This window comes from Cryptomeria japonica, chromosome 10 (assembly GCF_030272615.1).
Source record: "Cryptomeria japonica chromosome 10, Sugi_1.0, whole genome shotgun sequence".
NCBI lineage: Eukaryota > Viridiplantae > Streptophyta > Pinopsida > Cupressales > Cupressaceae > Cryptomeria > Cryptomeria japonica.
The window spans coordinates 838,785,071-838,806,935 of record NC_081414.1 but is presented as its reverse complement, the minus strand read 5'-3'; the positions used below and the strand labels follow the sequence as shown (position 1 = coordinate 838,806,935).

Genomic DNA, 21,865 nt, shown 5'->3' with positions numbered 1-21,865 from the left:
CTCAACCATGGAAACTTTACTTTGATGGTTCGTACACTAGGCATGGCTCGGGGGCAGACATTCTGTTTATCACACCCCAAGGTGACAGCATCTCGAAGTCTTACAGGCTCACATTTCCATGCACAAACAACATAGTAGAGTATGAGGCCTTGATCACAGGACTCGGGCTAGCCGTACAATGGAAATTACAAGAACTACAAGTATATGGTGACTCACAACTGGTCATTCGACAAGCAACTGATGAATATCAGACCAAGGATGATAAACTCATGCCATATAAGCAAATGGTGGACACTCTAAAGACATCATTTACTACTATCACTTTTGAGCAGATACCAAGAGATCAAAATCGAGCTGCTGACGCTATGGCTACCATCGCATCTCTCTTAGATCTTCCACAGAATTCAACACGCTACGAGTTCTTGATAGAATAGCTTTGGATTCCCACTTATGATATCCCCGAATCCGAAATGATATGTCGCCTTGTCGGTTCTGAATCCCCATGGTATGGTGAATTCTACACCTATCTCCACAATCAAACCCTTCCTCCCAACCAATCCAATAACCAACGTAAAACCTTCATTCGCCAAACTGCTCGATATACCATTATTGTTGAAACCTTATACTGCCGCAGTTTTGATGGTACTCTCCTTCGATGTCTAGAACAAGAAGAGATAAAAAAGGCTTTGGAAGAAGTCCATGAAGGAATTTGTGGGACTCACTCAAGTGGTCTGTCACTAGCCAAGAAACTCTTGCGCAATGGATACTATTGGCCATCTATGGAAAAAGATTCCTACTACTTTGTCAGAAAATGCAAGAAATGTCAAGTTCATGGCGACATGATACATGCACCAGCACAGGAACTACAACCAATCACGACACCATGGCCTTTCTGTCAATGGGGCCTTGACCTTGTGGGTAAGATTCATCCATCTTCATCTAATGGCCATAAATTCATTATTACCGCCACCGAATATTTCACAAAGTGGATCGAAGCTATTCCACTTACCCAAGTCACCGGCAAGCAGATCGCCTCATTCATCCTCAACTACATCATCTGCCGGTATGGTGTGCCCATGTCCATCATCACAGATAATGGTCTTCCTTTCAAAAATCAAGATGTCCGTGAACTTTGTGAGAAATTTCACATCCAACATCGCTTTTCCACCCCCTATTACCCACAAGGCAATGGTCAGGCTAAAGCATCAAATAAAAACATATTAAGGATCCTCAAGAAGACAGTCAATGACGTCGGCCGTGATTGGCATGTTCAACTAAATCCAACGCTATGGGCATATCGAACTAGCATTCGAACCCCTATAGGTGCAACTCCTTATTCGTTGGTTTATGGTGCAGAAGCTATCTTACCTATTGAGGTCAAAATACCATCATTATGGGTTTCCTTGCACAATCTCATCGATAATGAAGCATATAGAGTATCTTGTCTTCAGGACTTAGAATTACTTGATGAGAAGCGACAAGTTGCATACAATCATCTCAAAGCCTATCAGCAGCGCATGAGCAGAAGCTACAATCACCGAGTTAGACCTCGTACATTTGAGGTAGGTGATCTTGTTCTATGAGAGAATCCTCATAATCAACCAAACAGAGAACATCAGGGCAAGATTGAATCAAACTGGCTGGGCCCATATGTTGTCACTGCTGTGTTCGGGTTCGGGGCATATCAGTTGGTTACATCAGAAGGAGAACCGCTTGTAGATCCAATCAATAGCATGCACCTCAAATGGTTTTATACCTAAGCTGTACAGTGCATCAGGCTCCCCTACATACCAGAAAATACCAAAAACATTCAGAAAAATGTCTTGAAGAAAATACAAAAAACATTCAAAAAAGTAAACAAAAATCATGCATCCAAATGGTGAAAACTTGGCAAACAGGCGCCACTCGTAAAGACAATGGCTCCAGTATCTTTCAAGCTCGTTGCGATCACATTCATGCATCCACACATCCATCCATCTAAACCATGGCTTGTTATTTGATCTGTAATCAAAGAAAGTACTTCATGCGTCTAGCATCCCGCTTTATCATAGTCATGTCTACACTTGGGGGCAATGCCTCTCAATCTAGTTAATGGAAGTGGATTCTACATTACTGGTGATTCATTGGGTAAAACATTCAAAACTGTCTCAACAAAATACCAAAAACATTCAAAACAATACAAAATCCAAAAACATCAGAAAACATCGAAAATCACACAAAAACATGGCAACACCTTGTACATACTCATCCACACAGATACCAAAACAAACATTGACATAATACTCACATGATGACCATTTACCAATCAAACCACATAATCAACATCAACACTCAAAAACTGTCTTCAACAAGGATGCATCCTTCCTTACCAAAACAAAGACAAAAGTGATGTTTTCTTTGACAAGAAAATTATGTTAAGCTATCGAATACTTGGTTGATTTGTGAGTACAATCATTCGTTTATCTGTATCGGGATCTTTCAGCATTATTTTGTATCATTTTGCGCATTATTTCCGAAGAAGTTTTGGGGCATGTACTAATGGTGTCTACGTGGGAAGTTCACCAAGCTACGTGATCATAGGCAAAAATACAGTCATAGATCACTACGGCTTGCTGACTACAACGTATACCTCGACCATATGGGCATGAACCATTACCAAGGATCCTTATTCTTTATTCTTTATGTATATACTGTTTGTTTGCAGGTACAATGCTCATTCTTTGGTTCCTCCTCATCCAAATTGGATAAAGGTTTTTATCTCTTAGTATGGTATGCACTTGTCTCAGGATATGATCATCCTAAGATCAAGGAGGACGATCCAAATCATGCATGAATGGCGATAAATCCTTGTCTGTTCCGCAAGCAATACTCTGGTCGACTTGACCCTTATATCAAGTTGTTTGTATTAACTTGCTATATAAAATCCATGAAAGGAATATGCAGGTCATCTTGAATCATTATGTCAAGGTGCTTGTATTCTCTTCCAACATTTTAAAGCTCAATGATGAAAATAGAGCACTATGGATCGTCATTTCATCTCATCTGTTTGTATCTTGCATTCCGTTGCATATCACCCATTCATTCATTCATATGTAGGTTTTATATGCAAAAGTGACCATTAAAACTGGTCTTGGATACAATCACGACCGAGTACTCTGATACATCATCAATACATCACGCAAAGTCTTACAAACCTTGCATTCCTCATGGTCATATCATCATCGCATTTAGTTGCATCTTGCATTAAGTACATTCATATCATTTTTAACTTAACATTGCATATAGTTCATTTTGGACATTAGTTTTCATTAAACATTTGCATCATTGCATCAATCATAAATGATTAGATTCATTCGTGGGATCAAATTGTCTTTGATTATATTAAGCCATTTACTATGCATTCCTTTAGTGACAGTTATCCATTACCATTTATTATTGCCTACATTCATTTATAGTTAAAAAGTGCATTCATTCATCCATTAACTAAGTATCCTATTATGCTCATTTTAGGATTCATTCACATTGCATTCATTTATCCTCTTTTTAATTGCATTAAGGTGCAGTTACTAAAACATTAGTTATAATATCATCACATTATCATTTGTACTTAAATCATATTTAAGCATTTAGAATCATAAATCCATTTGTTTACAAAACATTGGTTCTTAACATTTTATATCCATTATGCATATGCATTCATTTAACACATTATCATATAAACATTTGTACTTTACATTTTGTTTATCCATATTACATTCATCTAAAAACATCTAGATGCATATCCATACATAACATCATTTATTCGACCATTGCATTAACATCATCACATAAATCATCTCATCATTATATCAAAATAGGAAACACCAAAATCATGTTCATAAATCATCATAAGCATACATCATCATCATGGCATCACATATATAAAGTACATCAAAAAAATCAAAAAAATCATACATATACAAGCCTGCATTCATATGTCAGTATCCCACATCATGAATCATCATAAAAACATGCATATAAGAAACATCTCATCAAATGCATACATGTACACATATCCATCTAAGCAATAAACTCATCATCTTGCATAAACATCCATATCAATCAAATGCATATCATCAAAATATGGGATCTCCTCATATATCTCATCTCATATATCAGAGTACAATGAAGTCTACAAAATCGGCTACCAAGAGCCATCCAAGATACAGTCCAAAAAATAGACAATGATACAATACATATATGCAAAAAAAAAATGCTCTCTCAAATGCCACTCTGGTCGGATGTTGTCCCAACACCTCCACCTGCTCCACCACTAGTGCCTGCACCACCTGATCCATCTCTCCGTGGAGGCCTCATCGAACTACCACTCCCTCCTACATCCCCTGATCTCTCCCTCCTCAAAGGACCCATCACACCCCCACTGCTCTGCACCCTCTGCGATCGCTCTGATCTAGCCTGCTGCATCTGCGAATAGCTAAGAGCTCATTGACTAACTAGCACCACCTGCTCATATAAACCCCGCCAGTAGTCTATCTCCGCCTGTGCTCGCCGCATCTCCCTCATCACCTCCCCCGTAGGCCCCTGTGCTCCTACTCCAACCCGCTTTCTCTCTTGCAGCTCTGCCAATCTCTCCACTGCACTATCCCTCTCCCGCAGCACCACTGCTAGCTCTGACTCCTGTGCAAATAGCTACACATCCCTAGCTGCCACCTCCGCCTCCAATTCCTCTATCCGGGTCTGCAAGCGTACTATCATGTGATCCCGCAGATCTCCAGTGGCTCCCTCCTCGGTATCCATAGCGGCCTCCCCTGCACCACCCTCTCCAGTAGTCCCCTCCCCTCTGTCCATCAGGATCTCTCTCTCCATCCCCCTCCCACTCAGCTGAACTCCTCTTGGTATCAATGGTCCCTGTGATATCTGTAGAGGCAGTCCACCTCTCCCTCTCCGCTGACTCCGCATCCCCAACCCACCACCTCCTCCACCACCACCACCTCCTCCACCTCCTCCTCCTCCTCCATCTCCTCCATCTCCACCACCTCCTCCTCCTCCTCCTCCATCTCCTCGACCTCCTACCCTCCTCCATCTCCATCCCCTCTCATCCTCAAAAGTTGGGATCGGCTCTGCTGGATCGAAGATCCGTAAGATCGGGTGCGCTGCCCGATACTGCGTATACTCATCTATAACACCTGCATCCACGACCCTCGGTCGTATGTCCCACTGTCTCGCCTGTAGTGTCTGAAACTCTGCCAGTGCCTGATCATATGGTAGCACTGGCCCCCATGCATACCTCTCCTGAATAACCCGAGCATACTCTCCTGATCCACTAGGCAGTCCCTGCTGCTGCCCAAACTGCCTCATCACTCGCTCGAGCACCTATCTCTCCACATGGTATGAGGTCCTCCCAATGAGGAATCGAGTCATAAACACATAAGGCAGTGCCTCTGTGTCATCATCCCATGGCTCACACTCCAAGTATGGCCACCATATCACTGCATCCAGATCATCTAAAGCCTGCCGCCACCACTCTAACTTCCCCAAGTGGGGCTGACTCATCATGCCGCTATACATAAGCATATACAACTGGTCTACTACCCGGAATCTTAGACTAACTGGTCAAGTCACTGGTAGATGCTCCCAGGCCCAAATATGCAGCAGCGTCATGTCCACTACTAAGGAACCCCTCCCCCGGTAAACCACCTGATGGAGCTCCTGGTACATGTGCACCAGCATGCACGTCCCCCACACAAATTGGGTCCCCTCGGTCATCATCATCTCGATAACCTGTCCCCATCTGATGGCCAAACCATGTGATCGCTTGTCTAGACAAAGCAGTCCTCCCACAATACTTGACAAAACTACTGGTAGAGGCTCATATAAAGCAGCTATCTCCTCCCAGACAATGGAACCATCATCAATGAAAACGTCCTCATCAAAAATCCTCTGCACCATAAGAATCCCCCAGGATCTATTATGTGTGACCAGCTCCCCTCGAATCGGAATCCGTAGGATGCACCACACATCCTCTAAGGTCACTGTCATCTCCCCCTATGCCATATGGAAGGTGCACGTCTTGCTGTGCCACCGCTCTACTAGTGCTGTGATCAATCCGTGATTCATACGAATCACGGGCATGTGCATCACCTCATATAGACCAGTCGCGACAATGCAGTCTATCTCTGCTTGTGTCAATCGGTCCCGCAACCCCTGTGTCGCAAGATGTCGCTCACATAATTGCAACACGCGCAACTCCTCCTGCACATGGACATTCATCAATCACCATCGGTTGTTTTGTTTTCAAACTTTCTTAAGTTTAAACCTAAACTATCAACAGATACTTTGATCAAGTATCTTCGAGTCTCAACAGGTAAACAATCATGGCCACCTAGACTTCAACGGGCATTTATCTTAATGACCTAAGTCTCATCAGGTTGCTATGGTTCAAAACAACTCCCACTTCACCTCGCCATCCATCAATCATTGGCATCGAGAGATTTTCTTCATTCAAACTGGGGCATCTCTTTATCCTAAGACAAAAGCGCTATTAAACCATCAAAAGCGCTAGTTTACAAACAATAGCGCTACAACCCTAACAAAAGTGCTCAATTAGCTATCCCATAGTGCTCAAACAACAAATGCACTCAAACCACTATACAGTAGCGCTAATAAGGTTCAAAAGCGCTCAAACAAGCCCTCAAGTGCGCTATTTAATCAATAGCGCCTAAACTTGCATACAATAGCGCTATATCAAAACAAAAGCGCTCAAACAATGAGGCAATAGCGCCATTGTGGCGCAGTAGCGCTAGTTTATGGAGCAAAAGTGCCAAAACCGTAGTTCCAGCGCTCTTGCTCCGACTTGACTTGGACTCAGCTAAAAACCTATCAAAAATGCATAAAAATTAAAATTTTGAATTTGCGTACCGCTGATCCGTAGTCGTCTGGGCGCTAGAACCGTCGAACTCGCTCAAATCTGTGCTCGGTGATCGGTATCGGCATCTTGACTGCTGCTCGCTCCTCCAAAATGTCCCTATCAAAGCTCTGATTTCCAAATGGTCGCAGTCACAAATGATCCTGTTTTCACCCCTTTCACCTCATTTATACCTTTCGCTGTCACCGTAACTTCCCCCCGTTCATCACCGTGGTCCCCGTGAACTTCCCGAACCCCCCATTTCTCCATTTTTCCCCCAATTTCTTCTATTTTTCACCCGTAAGGCTAACTCCTCTTCTACCACCCTGCCAATTTTCATTCTTTTTCGAGAGATCGCCCGATTTTTCAAAAAAATTCGGCCCATCTCTCGAGGAGGCATACCACCCATTAAATTTACATTTTATGGGGCATTTTCTTCACACCAGTTTTTCTTTCTTTGAAACGACGCGATAAACCACACCGTCTCAAAGAGGGGCAAATGTAGTCACACAAATTTGTCCGGCTTAATTAAATAAATATTCGCTATTTATTTGATTAAAAATCCAGTAGCCATCAGTTAATTAAATTAATATTTAATTAATTCATCCCCAAACATTCTTCTATTAATTAAATAAATTATTCAATTTATTTTAATTCATTCATTAAATCAAATTCAAATCAATTAAATAAATAAAATATATTTATTTAATTAAAATCCTCTTTTCCTCTTTTAAATAAATTAAATAAAAATATTTATTTAAATCATTATCCCCCCCCCCACTTGCATTTTCCTACAAATGCAACTTGCACACATTTATTGAAATAAATAAATTTTTATTTTAATAAAATCCTATTTTCCCTCACCCACCAAATCCACTTGCAAAAATCTAATCTCCTTCTAGATTCTTCTAACCCCTTCCTAATTAGCCTAATCCATCCCCTAATTATTGTCACATTCCTAAGCAAAATGGAGTCACTTCTCAGAGACTCCAAAGTCATTGAAAAGCATTTAATGCTTTGTGTGTTCAACAAATTAACCCCCAAAGTCTTCCAAGACCACTAATGGCTCTTACATAACCATTTATGGCTCTTACATAACCATTTATGGTTATTTCAAACTTGTCCCCCCAAACATTTATTGTTTTGACCATATTCATCCATTTCACATTTGCACAAGAGTTTATCCATTGGATAAAAGCTTTATTCTTTTAATAAAGAGTTTATTCATTCAACCAACCTTGACTTTAACTTCCAAAGTCATATCAAGCATTTAATGCTTATTCCCTCCCCTCTCAACCTATCTCACATTGACACTTGTCATCCTGGGATTGGTTTGAAAGCCCTCACATGGATTTGAAATCATTCAATCCCGACCCTTGTTGAGATTGCTCAATCTCAACCATCCATTGCTCCATTTTTCCTATAAATAGAGCCCATTTCTTCATAATCCACATCCTGAAAACTTATATGCATTTAACCTATAGGCATTTTAAGAGTGCATTTTAGCATAATTAACTAATATCTTGTCATTTTGGATAAAATCATTCATTTTAGTATCAATAACTTAATATTTGCTTTTTTATTTATATTTAGAGCAATATTTCAATCTCAATCCTCCATAAGCATCCATAATGCAAAAAGCTGCTGAGAGCTACACTATTTTGGAACTTGGAGAGGAGAGGAACAAGGGAGAAGAAACTAAGAGCATGCTAAGAGGCATTTGGAGATGCCTCATTATCTTTGTTTCATTAGTTAGAGATACTAGCATGATTTTAGTGTCTCTCTTGATATGCCTGTTTAGATTAGTCTTTGATTAAATAACACTAACGGTTTCTTGTGTGTTTTGTGTTGTTTGTCTTAGACTAACCTTGTCCATTTTGCAGGGCATCAGAATGCATCCAAGAAAAAGTGAAAATTATCATAATGACATATCTTCCCTTGAAAGCATCTTGTATTTCCACTACCTCTATTAATGAAAATACCATGCTTTCTCAACTCATGATGATCAACTCTACTCAATGGTGACCTTGAAAATTTAAACACCATGCAATGTTGGTCCAATTTAAGCCAAATGTAATCACCAAAAGATGACTTACCATTGGATGTGGTGGTAATAACTACCCATTGATATTCTATTCTCCTTGACAGGACACATCTCCGAGTTTCCTCGTTTATGCCTAGTAACACTGCAATTTTTCTTTTGGTTTTCAATTTCATTATGAGCTTTACAATAAGATACTCCCTACACAATATCCATGTTTTGTTGATCACTTGAAGACCCACATGTTATAAAAATATTTGCACATCTCTTATTCAATGATCAATTGTCTTTTCTTCCTAGTGCTAGGAATGTGTAATGTCTTATCTTTCATAAACTTTCCAACTTGCTTGTAGCTTGATAACCACAATGTCATGCCAAATTTAGTTGCCAAATTACGTGAATATTGAAATGAAACTTATTTTTCTTATCTTATAACATCAAATACCCCAAGGTAACTATCTCCATTTGGTACCTAAGTGTGGTGAGGTGACAATTTTGTGCACGTGTCCATTCTCCTTCAATGTCCATTTTGGGCAACTCTCTATAATATTGCAGATTTTCAACAAGAATCTTATAAACCTACGAGGTCTCGTCAAGAGGATGTGTAATCAAAAAATAGAAGTCACTATATATCTTGTTCTTTACCATGGTAAATATTAATGGTTGTTCTACCCATTTATAAGGGACATGGTTAATCTATACTAAATAGTGCAAGTAGTTCCATTAAAAAAATATTATACAAGGTCCCATACCATTAAATCTCAATGTCCTTGGACTTGAAGAAATGTATCTTTGGAATTTTTTTGGCTCTAATATATGTTTGATATGGAAAAGATATGGATAAATATAGCTAATAACTTAACCAAAATCAAACTCTCTTCCATAAAACATTGGAATATGAACCATAAAGGTGTGTAATGATTGACTAGCTCTTACTCAAAGAGAGTCAAGCAAGTTGGGCTCAATTCCTTTGTTGCATAGATGATTGATTGATTGACTTACATGTGAGATAATTAGGTTCTAAAGTATGCATAAATGATCACATAAACTAATACAAAATATTGATAAAAAAACATAAAGCTACAAGAAAATGCATAAATGAAAATAGGATACAAAATTACACGTGACAAATAGAGCTCACAATTGTTGGTCAAATGTGCTAGGTGCCATAGACCAACATATAATATCATTTAAACTAAATTTTTACTTGGGAATGTTTTTATGATTAACAAGGACTATAACATTTTTTGGTTAATTTTATCTACTATTCAAATACTTTGGCATATATGGATTATGAGGAATAAATAAATGTTTTAGGGTGCAAGGATATTTCTTACTGATTCTTGTAAGAGATTCATATTTTATAATGTTGCACTACAAGTTACAATAAGCATAGAGATCTTTATGTACAATTTCTTGAAGCTATTAGAGGATGGCACAATCACAGTCAATATATCTAAGAAATTGTATGGGCAGGCGTGGTCCTTCAACAAGAATGATAACATGCCATTCTTGAAAGGAATCATGAACTTGTTGAAAAGAAGCAATAAAGACACACCTCCTAAAGAGAAAAAGAACAAAGTCATTAGTAAAAGTAGGGCATGCTACGACATTAGTGGAGAGGACTTTGTAATGGAGGTCATAAGATCCAATTATGAGCCTTCAAATATTGAACTCACATCAGATGGGGAGGGCTTGACTAGGGTAATGAAAGTAGGAATGTCTAAAATTATAGTTTAATTTAGGAATGTCTAAAATTATAGTTTAATTTAACATCTGGTCTATGTATATATAGGAATACTTTGTCTTATATGTATATGTTATCAAAGATATGATATTAACATAACAATAATTTTGGTACATTTGCAGTTTACTTATGAATAGGTTTAGTTATGTTTAGGCATGCCAGTTTGTTTTTTGGTCTAATATAAGACCCTATGTGGTCTCCATACAAATATGTCTGATCTATGAGTTCATTTGAGATAGATTGATATATTGAACTGAAACATACTCATTGTATTATGCTAGTGTTATTCAACTATAGGTTTAATAAAATAAAAAGATAACAAACATAGTAAGTTAGAGCTAAAGTAAAGATACAAGAAGGAACCCAAATTTGAAAAATAAAGCTAAAAGTGCTAGACATAGGTGTTGGGCACTATAGTTTGAAGGTGTTTGTAATTTATGAAGGTAAGAAGGAATATAGTTAGGAAGTTCTGAAATGTTATCTTCCAAAAATTCAACCCAAAGTGATAAGAAAGTGTGCCCAGTGAATTGCTCCAAGGTTTTTCATCTATTCAATTTTTTTTGTAACCTATAATGATATGCTTTGTTCTCTTATACCACTTTCATAGTCAAATATGAAATTATATACATAGAGAAGAGGGAAATGGTTTTTTTGTATAGGGAATTGCACAAGTCAAATCCTATAGAGGTTTCCCCACCTCCACAATAGCTATGATGAGTGAAAGAGTATGTGTCCTAGGGAGGATAGAGGCTATATCAATGGATAATGCTCAAATGACAAGATTACCTTAGGCATGAAACACTCTCATAGAGTTCTACACAAAGGTGGTGATGCAATGGTCTTTAGACAAGTCCTTCAAGTGTTAATGAGCTAATATGATAACAACAAATAACAAACATGAAATCATACTTGAATGTAGAATGTTGATAGTATACTACTTCTTATTATCAAATTTCTCTAAAATGCAATGCTTGGGCAATTAGAGTGTATCTTATCTTGTTAGACCATATGAATAGTATGATAGGAGATTTATATTTTATAGGAATCTCAAAGTTATTTTGAATGTATGCTGACAAATAATGCTCAAATGCAAAGATTAAGATCAGATAAAAAATTATAGAGATTGACACTTGCACATATCTAAATTTAGACCCCTTTTGGAGGGACTAAGGTATTGGGAACCCTAGTCCACTCAAAAGGGAGTCAACAAAAGGGGAAATAACATGACAATTTTAAAATATAGGGCATTCTCTCAGAATTAACATTTGATAAAAAATTATTTGTCGGATTAGCAATAAATTTATAGGGTATCATAGAGCATAAATGAGTTTATAATGATCTAGGGGAAACCACAATAAAGTAGGTGCCAAAAAGAATGTGAAATTGTTAAGGATGATAGTATGCCTCTAATTTTCTTTTCTAATAAATAATAATTTATTGTCAGTACAACATTAGTCATCGATCCTTGATTAAAATTAATGATTCTACTAGTGAAATCTTAACAATAATTGTTTTTAGTAATGATGAATCCCTCATCCCTTATGAATGATTTGCAGGCTATATTAGGGTTCATTGAGTACATGTGACTTACAAGGTTGATGGCATCTTAATCCTAATAGGGTAAATACACTTTTTCTATTACCAAGATTCTTATGACTCTTACCTTTCCCCAATATCAGTCTCCACCTTGTAGGCATCATCGACAACATATTTATTGTACTTGTGACAATCAAGATGTTCACTCTCAAACCTCTTTGTATCTTGTAAGAAGATATCATGCTAATAGGGTTGGTCACAACATCTTAACTGCCAATCTTTTTTCCCACAACCTCTCAATGGTGGGAATATAAGTTGACTAAATTTTGACAAATTTCCTTAGTTGGCTCTTGGTCTTTCTTCTATTCGTGTTTTTAGTGAAGAAAATTAAGATCGTCGTGCTAAAGATGATAATATCAAATGGGACCATCTTATGAATAGTTTTTACCTCGTTAATGTATAGGACAAATAAAGAACCAAGATCCTCTACTTCCCTCTATGCTTGCTCTTGCTACTTAATAAATATTTTTTATTGTTTTAATATTTTCTTTTGAATTAGGACTTATTCGACTCTTAGAATATGACTATCTTCACTCGCTATTTTTTATAAATATAAGTAACACTTTTCTATAAATAATACTATAAACAAAATTCATTTAAAAAATCTTCCATGTTCACCTTTAGGGGAAGCATACAAGTAGTGGTCATAGCTAACTTTGTACAGCCACATATCCTAAATGGTACATCAGATTTCAACAACAAAAATTTTGGTTGTCTTTCTATGCGACTTAATGCTTATAGCTATTGTTCTGGCTTCTAGTTAGTAACGACATATATTGTGGGAACAGTTATGTGCACAAGTGTCAAAAAGTGCACATTTCAAAGTCACTCGATACCTACTTAAAGATGTTCCAATAACCCTCCACTCAAAATTGTCAGTACTTATGGACAAATGTTCTAGTAATTGTGCACATATGTCCCAATAATCGTACACAAATGAACCAATTATAGACCAAAAAAGCTAAAAAATGATTGACTAATAATACATGTGAAAAATCAATAAACTTTTTTTTGAAAAATTAGATACACAAAAAATGAACTACTATTAAAACGTGATCCGCTACTATACTCTTCCCTAATTGCTTATGAAATCAAACACTTGATATTTATGCTTTACCTTTGTATATCCCTCCTTGACCAGAAATCTCATCACGAATGCTCTTTTACCATCAATCAAAGCAGAAGAAAAAAAAAGTGTGCCTTGACGTGCAACACCAAATTCATGTGCAGGCCACAACACACTAGAAGACACGAAGGTCGTTCCCTAATCCCTTCTCTTCCACGGTCCTGATGCCCTTCTCCCAATAAAGATTTGAATGAATATATTGGCGTCAAAGTTATGTGGAATGTGTAATTCCTCCCTCAAAGCAAAAGATAAATAATATGATATTCAGGCACGAGGAGAGCAAATCTCGCATAAATTAATTGTCAAGAGACAAAATAATAAGATCTCCCACCGTCTTTCTTATCCTATAATCCTTCGACACTTTCTATTTAATTTATTATTGCTTAGCTGTTGATTTCGCCTTGCAAACTTTTCTGTAAAAGAACTTATCATGTTATGATTTACAGATTGATTTAGTCTGTTGTGGGTGTTTTATTGACTTTATCGACATCATTATAAAGCAGTTTAATGTTTTTGGTCCATGTGAAGTTGGGAATCGCCACCTAATCAAAGTGAGTGGCCTTCTACTGTGTTTGTCCAGTAAATCCAGTAAACAAAGACAAAGTCGTAGATCCTTTAGTGGAGGCTGCAATAGCGGTAGATACAATCAAACCGCACAGCGTACAAGTGGGGGTATCTTTGGAGCAAGTTTGCCAGCCTGTCTGACTATCTCGACTGTCGAGGTTCATGTTAGCCACACCAAGTACATTGAATGTGCCATGCTGACACTACCCACATGTCTAGGTATCACAACCACCATACTAAAACAAGTAAAACTGCCCATTCCAATGCCATGTATTCGTCACTGTTCCCCATGACTTGGACCACGTCATCCCACCATTAGTATCGGCGCTATATATACGCTCTGTATTTAGTTCCTCTGTGGAATGTCTTGTGTAGAAGTTGTGAGTGGGGCTGAAATGGCAGAGAGAAAACACAGCAGAGAAGAAGATGAAGCGCAGGGCTCTTCAGCCAGCAAGCGTTTCCGTGGGCTGAGCCCTGAAGTGGAAGAGCTTATCCACTTTTTGGAAGATGCAGAGGAAGAAGGATGTGTTGCCGAGGAGATTGTGTGTAGCGTAATGAAGAGTTTCGAGGAAGAGATCATTAATTCTTGTTGTTCCACTGAAAATGAGATTCGAACCCGTGACGTGGGCAAGGTGAGTTACTTGGACGATGAACTGGGTATTACTTGTGTGATGGGTTCGCTCCTTTATCAGCATCCTCATGGTGATTTTGCAGATGGGTTGTGGCGTTTTGAGGATTGCAACTCTGACTGGTTACAGGACTATATTTTGTATGATGAAAGACAGGAAAGAGATATCCGTAATTGTGGGGATTTGTATGAGGTCTCAGAAGGTGAACCCACCTTATTATGGAAGCAAGAACGTTCTTGTGCCATCTAGAACAATATATTATTTGTCTAGACTGGACATGCGGTGCATGTAATATTACAATTTTGAGCTTTTCACGCTGTAATTTTTTTCAGCAGAAAGAGAAAGATGTGTAAACCTGCAACTTCAAACTGTGTTTTGTACAAACATTCTGATTATCAATTAGAACTTACCAGCCTTGCCTTGATTTCTATTGTTTTCTTTTAAAAATACAAAAAGAATTCTGATTGCATAAGTAATTATATATAATTGTATTAGTTTTAAACAATCTATGAAATAATGTTCGATTGTCTTTTTTATTTCGATTAAATAAATACATAATCGATATTTCAGATTAAATTCAATGATTCACCGTGAACCATAAAAAGGAAGGAAGTGGTAATTATATTTTAGTTGTTCAATTGAGGAATTTAAAACGAAATGGATTCAGTGGACTCACTAAAGTTCATCTGCATCTTCCCTTCTACTTTTGATAAGAGAGTAATGCTGTCAATTCACGAGGAGCGGTACCAAAGCAGCCTAAAATAGGTTGGAGGCCATTTTATATTACAAGCACTAATGGACAAGGCAAAATCACGATTCATGCTTAAGAGAACACAATATTTTATTAACCCCGAAAATTGCGATTGTCGAAGATCCATGATAAAAAAATAATAGGAATTGTATTGAAGAGTTGGTATTCGAAATTGATTTGTCAATGTTTTTTTATTTTTGTAAAATTATTGTATCTTGTTTTAGGTTAGATTTAGACCTATTATAAATCAAAACATTTGTTTTTAAAAATTAATTTGAAAATTAAAAAATTAACATAATGATAAAAGTGTATGAATAGAAAATTTATAACTAATTAAAATAGATATGCGTAAACTTTTGTGTTTATGATTGAGGTGGAGTGATGGTGAGGGATATTATTTGAAAACTTGCTATACAAGAATGTGTTCTCCTTTACTTGAGCTTTAAGATAAATATATTTAATAACACTGAACACACAATAAATACAATAGATAATAACAATATTTCATGGATGACTGTAATACTCCACTTAAGAACAGTGAAAATTTTTGAGGCTCTTAGGTGAATCTGGAAAGCAAAATGGACCTTCAGGATTTCATTAATTCTCGGGCGCTTACGAATATTGATCTTCAAGGAGTTTCCTACACCTGGTCAAATAGGAGAATAGGTAATGAGTTGATTCAAGTTCGACTGGACAAAGCCTTAATTTATGATCAATGGCTCTTATCTTATTTATGTTCCTTAAATGCTCTCTCAAGGATTGGGTTTGATCACTTCCCAATAAGCTTTGTGGCGGACCCCATCCAGGAAAAAATGAACTTTTCGTTCAGATTTGAATGAATGTGGCTGTTTCACCCTAAGATCTTTGAGGAAGTGAGTAAATTGTGGAATATTATTTTTCTGGAACCGCTATGTTTAGGATGGCCAAAAGACTGAGGGAGGTGAAAAACAAAGTTAGAAAATGGAACAAGGAAACCTTTGGGAACATTTTTGGTATGAAGTCAGAATTACAAATGGAAATAAAGGACATCCAGGAGAAAATGCAGTTGGAAGGATATATAGTTAACTACAAATAAAAAAAATTAGGTGCTTGGTAAGATGCATGATTTATTCTCAAAGAAGACGAATTTTGGAAACAAAGATCAAGAGCCCTGTGGCTCTCGACTGGACACAAGAATACTAGGTGTTTTCAAATGACAACTCTTAAGCACAAGGAAGCTAATAGAATGTTGTATATTTATTACAATGGAAGTAGGTTTGATAAGGAGGAAGATATTAGAAAAAATGATGTCCTTTTCTTTAGCAATCTCCTTAAGGTTAATGGGGGCATTACCAGTGAAATTCAAGATACCTTAATGGAGGCTATTCCCAGTTTTGTCAAGGAAGAAGATAATAGAATGCTCTCCTCCATTCCATCAAGGGATGAAATCAAAAGAGATGTTTTCTCCTTTGAAGGTAACAAGGCTCTCGGACCTGATGGCTTCCATATGTTCTTTTTTCAATATTTCTAGGAAATTGTTGCAGATGAAGTTGTGAATATTGTCAAAGAACTTTTTAGGTCCAGGTGCCTTCTTAAGAAGATTAATGCTACTTTCCTGGTTCTTATCCCTAAACACCTTAGAGCGGCAAATTTTGAATCTTTCGGGCCCATCAATCTTTGTAACTCCATTTACAAAATTACTTCTAAGGTCTTGACTTCCAGGTTGTTGAAATTATTGCCTTCCCCTCATCTCCCATCAACAAAATGGTTTTGTTCTAGGAAGGAAGATCCTTGACTCTATTGTTACAGTCCATGAGAATGTCCATTCCCTTATGGTTTCAAAGACTGAGGGATTTCTTCTCAAATTGAACATTTCCAAAGCTTATGATAAAGTTGACTAGGACTTTTTGCTCAAAATTATGAAGTTTTTTGGCTTTTGCAATCGGTTCCTCTATTTGATTGGCCAACTTATTTCTACAACTACCATTTCCATCATGGTGAATGGTTCCCCCTCATACTTTTATAAGAATTCCAGAGGGTTAAGACATGGGGACCCCATTTCCCCAATTCTTTTCATTCTAATGGCATAATGTCTTCGAAGAAACTTGTAAAAAATGGTTGATCAGGGAGACTTAATGTTGGCATATGGACACTCCAATGAGACATTGTGTGTGATTGAAGGTTTTGTCATTGATGGCAACCTTGCAATCCTATGGCACCGGCAAGGCATCATCAAGATCACTCTACACCGACACCGGCACCGGCACAGAAGAAAAGATAAATACTGGCATAGAGGCTGACATGATTTTTGATATATAATATTTTGATTATTATTGTAAGTCGACTTGGCAACTTGTAAAATGACTCTTGTATATAAAAGATATTATTGCAGACATTTAAAAATGTAAGGAAGCGAGCATAAAGAAAATTATTAGGCAGACCTAATGTGCGAATTATAGGTCAAGGGTATATGTAAAGAACGGAGTTAGAACTGGTACTAAATCTGGCATTGGAGATGCTATTGTAAAGTAGTACAGATCATTGGATTAGTATAATCCTCATTGTCAGTCAGTGTGACTTCTCATTGAGCAGTGAGCTCTAGGCAGTTGGCCTTCCTGCATGTGCAGGCCCCTATTGTAAGTAATATTCTCTTATTGGCCAGTAAGTGAATATTGTGGGTCACAAATCCCACCGAGGTTTTTCCCACACCGGATTTCCTCGTTAAACATCTTGTGTTATGGTGTTCTTTTCATGTGGATGTTTCTGATTCTATTGATTGCATTAATTCTTGCATACCGGTGTACTGCTATTTTATGTTCTGCATCTTTTAACTTAAGAAATACTACTCACTGGTTAGATACTGATTCACCCCCCCTCTCAGTATCTGTGGAAATCCTAACAATTGGTATCAGAGCCTGGTCCTCTATTTTCATAAGCCTAACAACTTGAGGAAGATCTTGACACCGATAAAGATGGAAAATCTATTGAAGCAACTTGAAGGAGCTCTTACTGACTATGATGCAGAGAAGTTGAAAAATATCAAATTAGAAGATGACTTACGAGTAGCTTAGGATATCATTCAGGCACTTCAAGAAAATCTTACTGTTACAAGAAACAAGAGAAGAGAACTTTGTGAAAAATTGCAAAAGGAGAATGATAAAAAGGAATCACTTAATGATATGATAAGCAAGTTGAAACAAGAGATCATGACAACCAAAAATGAAATGCAGGATATGACTATGATATTTTGCAAAGAGATTGAGGACAGAAAGAAGAATGAAGAAGAATTGACCAGAAGACTAAGTGATGCAGCAAATGAGAACACAAGACTTAGCTATGAAAATGACATGTTGAAGACAAATCTAATGCATACTCAGAATGACTCAAATGAACTAATGAGACAAAAAGAAATCTTGGAAAGGGAATTGGAAACTGCAAATCAACATAAAGAAAAATTCAAGAAAAGCTTAGAAGAACTTGGTACCTTATTGAAGAATCAAAAACCCACAAGTGACAATTCGGGAATTGGCTTTGAAGTTGGAGAAAGCTCCGATACTGCAAATACTCAGGATCACAGCAAACTGGTAAGACCGCCTAATACTTATAAATTCAATGGAAAATGCTTTAACTGTAATAAATATGGTCATAGGGCAAATGAATGTAGATCTAGGAATTATTAGAATATCAATCCACCCACCGGTCAATGTTCCAAATGCAACAAAGTTGGTCATAACTCTGAAAACTGCAGAACGAATGTGAGATGTTATGTTTGTGGAAGATTTGGACATCTATCTAATCAATGCAGAACACAAACCGACATAGGTTATGGGAAAGCTATTCAAAAAAATAATGTAACTTGTTATGCATGTAACGAGATTGTGCATATTGCTAAATTTTGTAGAAGTAAAGGTACACCGGTAGACAACAAAAGCGCTAGCTTGAAAGGTAAAGAAAAAGTTGAAGAGGTTAAGCAAGAATTCTCAAAGCAATGGATTAGAAAAGTTGATCTAACTATTGGGAATACTCCTCCACCGGTAGAACCAACAAATGCTCCACCGGCGGGACAAAGTGATGCTTCACCGGCAGGATAGAGCAGTGCTCCATCGACAGGAAGTTCTTCATCTAATTGAAGAAAATTTCCTTGAGGGTTTGACAATCTAATGACACATGTGCTATTATTCCCTTCGTTAGAGATAAGAAGTTGAAAATCACTTATTACTTGCAAAAAAAAATAGGGTTAAGTGAATACTTAACCGACATGCAATTAATGTGGTAGATAGCAAAAAAGATGTTATAAAATAAGGTTTTGGCTCCATTTCATTTCACCGTGATTTCAAAATTTCAGGGAGCACGAAGATTTCCAAGCTAAGGCATTTTGAGCAAGGAACAAGCACACTCCAAGCAATCATCCATCCAAGACAGAAAAAGGTATTTTATCATGGCATCCACCTCTGCAATTGAATACATAGTGAACCCTACTATTGTGGAAGTAATTAAAAGACCTAGGCCCGTATTTCAGTTGGTCCCCAAAATAGCAAAGAAGGATGATACCTTAGGTGCATTTTCTCAAATCCCTAAAGGTGTTGTATATGCTGAAGACCCTAGAATGTATATTCACTGCAATATTGATGAGTTAGTAGATAAGGAAATCAAAACCATGTATAAAACCGAGATATGTGATGATACCAGCAATCTTAAAGCTGAACACAAAATCATTGAAACCCTAGGATTCATAGAAATCCTTAGCATTCCTGAATTTCCTAAGGATGTGGTTAGGATAGTGTTAAGAAGAGTTCATGGAGAATTTTTCTGGTTAGATGCAATTCATAAGATCACCAAGCAAGCGGTAAAGGCTGTCATAGGGTTACCGACCATCAGTAAAAGACCAAACAAAAGCAAGAAAGTTTCAAATGATTTAGTCATAGACCTAACAGGTGCAACATTTGATAAAAGATCTCTAAGGGTTAGCAATGTAAAGGATACAAATGTGAGATTCTTAAGTATGATATTAGGTTACAAGGCCACTCATGCCAATAGACTTAACTTAGTTTCAAGTTTATGCATTAAGAGTGCTTATGATATGATAACAGACAATGCAAAAATTGACATCTGTGAATGGTTAAAGGATGAACTGATAGACAACCTTGGAAAGATAAAGAAGGATAAGAAAGGAACTTTCAGATTTGGAAATCTGTTAGTATGTCTAATGCTTCATATAACAAAATAAGTTCCCGGTATAGGATATAAAGAACTAGGATATGACATACTAGTAGGAAAAAAACTGACAGAACTATTCAATACCATGGGTGAGAATAAGGAAAACAACATTCATGACTTTTTCCAAGCACTAAAGACAAAAATGAAGAAAAGGACAAGGTTATCTCAGAAAATTGTAGATAAATACAAAGATGATATATGCTTTGTTATCAAAAAGGATGAAATATGGATGGAAGCAGTCATGCCAAGGATAATTTAGGTAACAGAAATGGGCTATGAGATAGATGACCACATAGTTGAAACTTATGCCAAAGCACTTCTGGAAGCCCCCAATGAACCTAAGGAGGAAGTATTTGGTAGTGCTAAAAAATAGAAAAACAAATACAGTCCAAGAAAAGAGTAAAGAAGGTAGAGGCATTTGTGAGAAAAGGATCCAAACAAGCAAAAGCCATTAAGGAAGATGTAATAAAGAAAACTGGCATAACTGAAGATGAGTTGGTAGCCCCACAACCTGAAGCTCATCTATCACCGGTAGGTACTTCTTCGGAAGGAGACATGCCAGTAACCTTTAAAAGATTTGTCAGGAAAAGAGATCCCTCACCGGCAACCACTCCTTCACCTAGAAGGACAAGGTAGAAGCAACAAGCTGTGAGATCTCCAGTCAAAAAGGTCAAACCTAAAAAGAAGCTGACTCCTAAGAAGAAGAAAAAGATAAAAACTAACTTGGCACCTCTAGACATTTTGTTAAATGAGATCACAGAGGAAGGAAAACTGAAGAAGATAGGGAAAATTTATGACACCCTATCTGCTGATGAAAAAGGGCAAGTTGAGGAAAGTGTAATTCTGCATATGGACATGTTCAAAAAGTTTTTGATGGAAGTCATAAATGAAATTCCTGAAGACTTATACAAAAGACTTGATGCCAGAAGGCAAGGAGTAATTGAATTAGACAAGAAAATAAAAATAGAAAAACTACTTGCTGTATATCCGGTAAACTCCCCAAAGGAAATTGATGATCTGATAGGTCAGGCTAACTGGATAGTTTTTTCCACTACACACCGACATATTTCACTAATGGCAGGTAGAGTTACAGAAGTTTAAGAGGAAACAGAAGATGGTTGGGACATATTTTTGGTTGAAAAAGAAAAACAAGAAGAATACAGGAATCCCAAGCCTATTAAGGTATATCAGAAGGATAAGGACAAAGGGAAAAGCAAAATTGGTGGACCTCCAAGCATAAAGGTTAAAGATAACCTACCTCCACCTGTAAAGACTACAACCCCTGAAAACCAATCGGCGGCTGAAAGCATG

General features: G+C 37.3%; 1 protein-coding gene across 1 annotated transcript; it reads left to right on the top strand.

Annotated features, from left to right (window-relative positions):
* The first annotated feature begins 14,298 nt into the window (after positions 1-14,298).
* Positions 14,299-15,024, top strand: LOC131859533 (uncharacterized). The gene is made up of 2 exons (XM_059213413.1): positions 14,299-14,610; positions 14,693-15,024. Exons 1-2 carry the CDS (start codon positions 14,341-14,343, stop codon positions 14,897-14,899), a joined length of 477 nt encoding a protein of 158 aa, XP_059069396.1. The 5' UTR covers positions 14,299-14,340; the 3' UTR covers positions 14,900-15,024.
* Positions 15,025-21,865: the final 6,841 nt, after the last annotated feature.